At 38.6% G+C, this 8422-nt stretch overlaps 1 protein-coding gene across 1 annotated transcript in view; it reads left to right on the top strand.

The window, feature by feature from the left end:
* Window positions 1-16: 16 nt before the first annotated feature.
* LOC107550065 (RNA polymerase II subunit A C-terminal domain phosphatase-like) overlaps window positions 17-8422 on the top strand; it is a 48019-nt gene continuing 39613 nt past the window's right edge. Inside the window, exons 1-2 of the mRNA XM_016231292.1 lie at window positions 17-58; window positions 187-404. Coding sequence (XP_016086778.1) covers window positions 17-58; window positions 187-404 — 260 coding nt within the window. The remainder of the gene's footprint in view (window positions 59-186; window positions 405-8422) is intronic.

Raw genomic sequence — 8422 nt, 5'->3', positions numbered from 1 at the left:
TACTTCAAATTTCAGCATGGGTTTTACCTCTCAAAATGCATTAAGGCTTTTCAAAGAGGTTTTTATTAAAGAATGGACCTCGAGCAAAACCATGGACAACATAATTTCATTTATCATATGACAAATCTTCATTATCTTGGTTAAATGAACAGATCCTTTAATCATACATTGAATTCTTTTGGGCAGGTGGATGACATCCTCGGGGAAGAGAGTGACAATGAAAGCGAGGGAAAAGGGAAAGAGGAGAGGATGGAGGTAGAGGAGGAGGAAGAGGAAGAGCGGCCCCACATAAGCAAGCAGAAGGCCCCAGCATCAGATTACGTCCCGCCACTGGCCACTGTTGTTGAGGAAGCAGCCCAAACATCGACCAGAGAAGAAGTCTGTGTAACGGGGAATGTGCCAAGGTATTACACCGACAGTGCCAGTAAAGGAAAATTATACTTTTTTTCATGAATTGTCGAAACTCGAATGATGAATTTCATTATGGGGTTCTGTGTAACCTGTAATATACATGAAGTGCTTTACCGACAAAATAGGGCTCTGTGATTGAGCTTTAAACCTCTTGCTTCAGTGGCGTAAGTGTTGATTAGCGACACTGCTGTGCCCGATTTCCATCAGGCCCTTGTACTCCCAAAACTGCCACTGTCTTCGGCAAATAACATTACCAGTTGCCATGGCAATGTCTGGATTTAGAGATCTAGCAGAAGGTTGGGTCACGTCCTCTTACATCTTCCTGTCCAAGCACAAATGCCCCACCCGCTGCCCAGACTTCTGTCCAACACTGGTGTAGTCGGTGGGATGTTGTCAGATCAGCGTGTGTGAGGAGCTGCTTTCTGGGCCGGCCCGCTCTTGTCTGGAGCAGCTAAACGGACAGAAGCAGCACACTTGTCTTTTATCATATGGCTCATACTGCACCCATTTTCCACCAGAAAATTAGACCCGTCCCACTTTATCTAGTTTCTCTGCTTCCCAGCAGTCATTAGCAGTGACTCCGAGAACCACAGCGCTGTGTCTGCTGCCTGTGCCAACTCAATGAATGCAGTAGCGTAATCGTTAGGAGTTCAGAGCGGTGAACAATGAGATGTGGAAGAGAAAAATTATTAATTTTTTTCTCAAATTGTCTATTTGGCTCCAGAAGGACCTGCATCCAGTGATTACAGCTTCTCAGAGCAATCCAGTTTTCTCACCTGGTATTCTCATGTTCTTCTTTTTTATCATTTCCACACTTTTTTGTCCTCTCAAGTCGGTGAGATCAGAAGATGGTAAAGTTTTTTTGCACTTATTTCGTTCTTGACGACAAAACATTTTTTTCTGGTGCGGGTAGGGTCTCACGTTTTCGTCTGTATGTAGATTTAAAAATGAAAAGATGAACTATTAAGCAGAAGACGTAACGAGTTATAGAAGCAGAAGACCTAAGGGATTGGGTAGGTGAGTAAACATGGAGAGTAGTGAGATATGAAGGTGCTAAATTATGAAGAGCCTTGTAAGTGAAACGTAAAATCTTAAATTGTATCTGGTATTTAACTGGAAGTCAGTAGAGTTGTCTTAAGAACGGTCTTATAAACTTTGCAATTTTCCACGCACATATCGGGATTCATAAAAAATAAACTAGGCGTAAATATGTGCGCACTGTACGGACACTCTAGACAATGCGTACGCACTCTTTTACTGGAGGGAGCGAAATAAGGAAGCAAACAGAATGATTTTAAAGTCTGTTTTACATTTGACATACATGTTTAGATTAAATATGACACTCTGAATAATGAAGTTAATCACTGAAATTTCGTGAAATTATTATCCAGAAATTACAAAATTTTTATATGAATTTAAACAGAAATATTTGCAGTGGTATGCGATTTAATGTTTTAATCACAGCGAGCATTGCTTGGTGCATGACAATTCCGCTTTAAATTGTGTTCTAAATAGCAAAACTCATGTTCTGAGAAAATACTTTTGCGCGAATAATAATTATAATTTTTGTGAACTTGACTTTGTTTGATGTTTTGGAACATAGACGGTAACGACAGTCATAAGGATACACTCGTTGATCAAACAGTCCATTGGTCTGATGACAGTAGAACCTCTGTTCACAGGTGTCGCGAGCACAGACAGTAGCCTAATGATAACCCCTTTCGTGCTCGTCATAATATTGTGGCAAACACCATATTTAAAAGATACAATTTGAAGGAAACTGTAAGATATGCGCGTTTTATTTTCAAAATGTTTTGTTATTTACGCGGTGAGTCGGACAGCTATTTACACTGCAAAAAATAAGGCCTATCTCTTTCCATAAAAATATAGGCTATAAACATTCTAAAATATATGTTTACTTTTTAGGCAAATTGCATAAATTGGAATAGTGATGTCTCAAAACGCATTTATAGTCTGTATCTCATATTTTCCTAACGTATTCCTACCCTTAACTGCGTTAAACATGGTGTCACGTGGATGGAATATGCATGGAAATGATATGCAGATGACGTTATGCATATTAAAACTAGGCGTTGTAAGCTCCATAAATGGCTATTTCGGGAAGGAGATGGGGTGGAGATTCATGTACGCACAATCTTCTGCTGACTGGGTATTACAAAGGGAATTTTGCGCAGGTTCTGGTGTACGCATGACTTTATAAATCTGAAAACTTTTGTACGTACGCAAAATCTAGCTAAGATGAAATCTACGTAAAGGCCCCTGGGCTGCTGAATTCTGGACAATTTGAAGTTTATTAAAAAGCTTTTGTGAAATCCCACAATTACAGTAGTCAATACTAGGGATGTGCAAATTAACCGTTTAACCATTAACTGAATTTAAAAAAAAAAAACGGTTTAAAAAGGTATTTTTTTAGGGGTGCTCCAATCAGGATTTTTGAGGCTGATCACAGAAAGCAGTATCTGCCAATACGATCACCGATACCGATCTTTTTAAAGCCTGCTTATTATCACTTATAACTATTTATAGTGATACTCCAATCAGGATTTTTTTTTTTTTTACACACAGTACAGTAACACAATCTTTCACAGACATGTTTAAACACAATAAATATAAGCAACACATTATTCAATGCTTTTTACTTCTAGATTTATATAAGTTGCTCAAGCAAGTGGCAAAACATTTAAACTACTTTTCTTACGTTATCACAAACTTACCATTGACAGAAATAGTCAACTCTACTGCTTTTCCTTTTGCATTGAAATCTTTATTACAAGCAATCCTGCAGTTCATAAAGAACTTTGTTTTCCTTCCTCCACGAGTGCCATCTATTATTGCCTTCTTTATCTAAAAGTGCTCTTTCCCTTTAAACCTAGCCAAAAAGCCATATGTGTTGACTGTGAAACACTGTAGACTTTAATAATATGCATTTATGGTGTAATTACTATATTTTCGTGTCAATCCATGTTCATATTTACTGCAAACAATGCTCAGTTACTTTAATTCAGCGTTTGCAGCGTAGCAAACAAACATAGACTCGGTGCGGAAACGATCTCGGCACTGCTGCAGACCGCTCCTGGAACGCACAGCCGGACCACAGCCGTGTGCAGTAAACACTTTAATTAGTTAACATGAGCGCAGAAAAAATACACACCACTTACGCACTGCAAATGGAGTAATGTGAACCTGGCATTATGTGTGTGTGCTGCGAGTGTGCATGAGCGCTCAGTCTCCAGGAGAGCGCGCGAGCGCTGAATGGTTAAACACTGGCAAGAATTAAAAATAAATGCAATTTATAAACTTTAGTGACGATGTGACACTGCCTCGACTGTGCAAGTGACAATTCCTGTGTCAACTGTGCAGTGCAGCTCGCTTATAGACAGACGCGATGTGTGATAATTTGAAGCCATTTGCGTATTTTGAGAGAGAACGAGAGAGAGCACGTGCGGTGATTTACTCACGCTGTTTGTGAAATAACATCTCACACAAGGTTTTGAGTACCTCACCTTCAGCATTATAATTATTTCACCCGTGCCGGACAGAGACTGAGACGGTGCCGCTGCATGTCATGCCAAACCTCTCACGGCTGCGTCATCAGCTTGAGATCGGCCTTTTTAGAGACCACCAATCAATCATCCCAATGTGATTACCGGCCGATAGTGATCGGTAGCCGATCAATCGGAGCCGAGAGAGAGCACATGCGGTGATTTACTCACGCTGTTTGTGAAATAACATCTCACACAAGGTTTTGAGTACCTCACCTTCAGCATTATAATTATTTCACCCGTGCCGGACAGAGACTGAGACGGTGCCGCTGCATGTCATGCCAAACCTCTCACGGCTGCGTCATCAGCTTGAGATCGGCCTTTTTAGAGACCACCAATCAATCATCCCAATGTGATTACCGGCCGATAGTGATCGGTAGCCGATCAATCGGAGCACCCCTGATTTTTAAAAGTATTTTCCCTCCCAAGTATTTCAAGTAAGTTTGCTGCATGGTGAAAGAAAAGGATCCAATATGTATTTGTTTACCCACGGGGAAAAATCTACCCAGGGCATCAGTTAAGAAGTAGCCCGATTCTGTGGAAAAAATGCGAACTTTGCAACCCTGCATCCAACACGAGCTTGACTGATCACGGGTCGAGAGTAAGATAGATGACTGACAGACCATGCTGGAGTAATTGCTGCTCAGCAGATCCTGAACTCACTGACAAATATCTGATCTTGTAAGATTAGATGTGCTCCTTTACACAGAGTGCACATGAACGCGAAATCGAAAGTGAACAGCGAGCAGCCGAGCACGCATTGAAAAGCGATTTCAGTACCTGCATAGTGATGGAGCGAAAATTATAAACAATATAAGAATGTTTGCGGGAGCGGACACAAAAATCGCGGGAGCGAAACACACACGTTGCGGGAGCAGGCGGTAATGGTCAGAATTTCAGTGAGAGTGGCATTACGAAACAGTTCCGCGCAGAGCTGTAATCCAGACTATCCGGACAGCACATCGACATTTTAGCCTACTTTTTTTGTTTTTGTTTTTATAAAAACTAGACACATTGTGCACTGAGGTAGGCCTGCTATTTATTTTTATGTCTGATGGGAAAAAATACTTTCTTTAAGGTGCATTGAAGGATTCAGTGTGTTTTAGTTTTGTCATCTTATTTAATTGAAAAATATTTAGTGTAGGCCTATTTATTTTATTATTTTCATTTGTTATTTTATTCTGTTTTCTCTGTTCTCAGAAGCTATGCAGGTGCATAGTCTTGACTATGTGTGAATCCAGGTTCTGTTGTTGCTCTGTTGTTTTGTATGCTGCTGTTTGCATCTTAAAATAAACCCGTGAAAAAAAAAGTTAGTATTTTTAATGGGTCGCAGACACTCATCCATTCTATTTTTATCTAATGCTAATAGTTTATTTTACAGTTATCAAAAAAAAATTATTATTCTAATCTTATCAGTTAACGGTTAATATTCGGATAACAAGTAACGGTTGTCGGTCGGGAAAATTAACCGAAATGGACATCCCTAGTCAATACGAGATGTAACTTCAGGGATTTCGTGGGTCCTTAAAAAGTCTTACATTTAGTTGTATCAAATTTACGGCCATAAAAAGTCTTAAATGGTACAAGAAAGTCTTAATTTGGATTTCAAGAGGTCTTAAATTGGGAAAGAAATTATTGTCATGGAAAGACAATAATTGTGATATGGCTTAATGTGACGATTAAACCTCAAAAAGCTATGATTCATTAAATAAACATGAGCGCAGCACATTTTTAAAGTCAGGTGATGTGCTGCTTTGTGTACAGCCATTACCTGTTACAGTGCCACCTGCTGGCAGAGAATGAGTGTGCATTTTTAATAAGCCCGTCTGCTGTTTTTGTTCAGACCAATGTGAAAATCAACCCATGTTTTTACGCAGCTTACATGTGCCTCAAACAATAAAGTTCTGTCAAGGATGACACCCAAAGTCTTAACCTTGATGGGATGGGAAAACAACAAATTTGTCAGTGATTTGGTCCTTACCAATAGAATCTCAGTTTTCTCACTGTTAAGATTAAGAAAATTACATTTAATCCATTATTTAATTTCAGATAAACAAGCCAAAAGAGAGGAAGGTGGCAGTGTTGAGTTAGGCTTTGAAGATAGAATTGGGTAACATCAGCATAACAATGAAAATGTAGAATTTAAAGGCAAAAGATAAATAAACAGAAGAGGGCCCAAAACTGAGCCTTGAGGCACGCCAGTATTAATCTGAGAGGTCTGTGATCTAAAACTTTTAGTTTGAACAAATAGTTTTTATTACATTTCATTATGTAATATATTTATGTTTATATATTATCTATATTTAAATTTTTAAAGATCACTGTTATCATCAATGCCGGTATATTGTGACACCCCTTATTGCATTTTTTTCATTATTCATATTGAATGAACAAATTAAACGGACAGCCCTACAGCTGCCATTATAAACTATACCCCTTCTATACTTCATTTCTTGCTGTCTTTTGCGTCCTGTCATTGGCCTTGATTTAAAGTGATTACTAATGTACATAAGGATGAAATGCAAATCATTTAAATCTGCTTATCAGCACATCCTGATGTGCAAATGTGTAATATGTCTGTTCATTTGGATGGAAATGGAACACTGAATGACAGCAACTCCTTTCACCATTAGCAAAGCTCTTTTCTCTGTTATGCATATATTGTGTGACAGCATTTGTGAGTAACATCCTCCCACTCAATACAATTTAGTCTTGTCTTTACCATAATCACATCAGCTCTTCAGCAGCACCTCATAAAAATAATTCCCTCTGCTTTAACCACTTTAATCAAAGAGTTTCAGCTCAGAGAGAGCACTAGCATTTGCCTTATTGCCATTAGTTTCACTTGGGAGCATAAAAAGTTTGTCCGACCTGTTCCAAGTTCACGTTATCCGCTGTTATTTTTTTTTCTCTAATATGTGTACCTTGTTGAGTAGCTCCACCCTCTCATACGTAGTTTAAAATTGGCAGGAAATGGTTGCTGTAGTAGGATTTGATGCCATGGAAACACACTGTATCTAAACAGCGTGTGCGAGTTGCTTCATGATGGAGAAATGGCATTTTCATTGAAGTTTGATTTTAAATCTTTTTCCTCCTACGTGAAGCTTGCACATTTTTCACATTCAATGAATGGTGTGAATAGCACATTTTCTTTATGAATGAAAAATGACGTGTACTGCAGAGTTAGGAGGAAATAGAGCATTTCAGAAAATGACAATATGAATTCGGTTGCAGTCCAACTTTGCACACTTTTGGTACACAGAACATATATTTAAAGGGAAAGTTCACCCAAAAACGATTCTGTCACCATTTACTCAGTCTTATGTTGTTTCAAACCAGCATTACTTTTAGGTTTTTTTCTGTGGATTACAAATGGAGATGTTTTGAGAGTGTTCACACTATATGTCTCAGTTCATTTGATGGGATAGTTCACCCAAAAAATGAAAATTCTGTCATCATTTATACCCTCAAATTGTTCCAAACGTGTTTGAGGTTCTTTCTTCTGTGAAACGTAAAACAAGATATTTTGAAGAATGTTGGCTACCAAACAGTTAATGGTCCCTATTGTCTTCCATATTATGGGAAAAAATACTATGAAAGTTGTTGGGAACCGGCAACTGTTTGTTTACCAACATTCTTCAGAATATCTCCTTTTGTGTTCAGAAGAAGGAAGAAATTCATACATGTTTGGAACAATATGAGGGTGAGTAAATAATGACAAAGTTGTCATTTTTGGGTGAACTGTCCTTTTAAAGTAAACAGCTTCATATTTCGTCTTGTTTGTCTCTTTTATGTTGTTCACCTTTACACAGTTTTTGCTGCACCGTGCCGTGAATAATCATGTTTTTGGTGGCAGAATTCCAGCTTGTCTTTGTCTCTGTGATAGTTACAGTGGTAATCGTCTAGCGTCAAACTGATGAAGTGATAACATCTGTCCGTTTGCTGGACCGCAGTAATGAACTAGCTTTTGCCATGTTCAGCAAATACTGAAGTTACTGCCAAACGAAGATAAGGTCATCCGATGGTCACAAGCATGCCTCCTGTTGTCTCTCTGAATGGCCCAGCAGTCCCGACTCAAGCTGGCAGAGAAAATGCTCTGTGATTATGGAAGAAGAGCCACTGGCAGTTGCAGGCTTTGAATAATAGAGATGGGCAAAACCGCTTATCTCAAATGCAGAGCCCACCTGAGACAGATTCCTCTGCCCGCCAGCCAAAGGTTAGCATCTGTAAATAGCACATTTTTCCAACAAGACGAGCAGCACTTTTGAAAATAATCAAATCCTGTTTATGAATTATTTATTCTCAGAATATGCACGTAATTTGTGTTTCTGTGGTGTGATTTTTTTCTTCCTGTTTTTTAGTTGTTTAGAGGAAAATTTGAATAGTTTTGTTCTTCTCTACATGTTAGATGTATATCATAAGAAATTAGTTTTTTTTTTTTTTTTTTT

Source organism: Sinocyclocheilus grahami, unplaced genomic scaffold (genome assembly GCF_001515645.1).
Source record: "Sinocyclocheilus grahami isolate Dianchi unplaced genomic scaffold, SAMN03320097.WGS_v1.1 scaffold387.1, whole genome shotgun sequence".
Lineage (NCBI taxonomy): Eukaryota > Metazoa > Chordata > Actinopteri > Cypriniformes > Cyprinidae > Sinocyclocheilus > Sinocyclocheilus grahami.
This window is presented reverse-complemented; position numbering and strand designations above follow the sequence as displayed.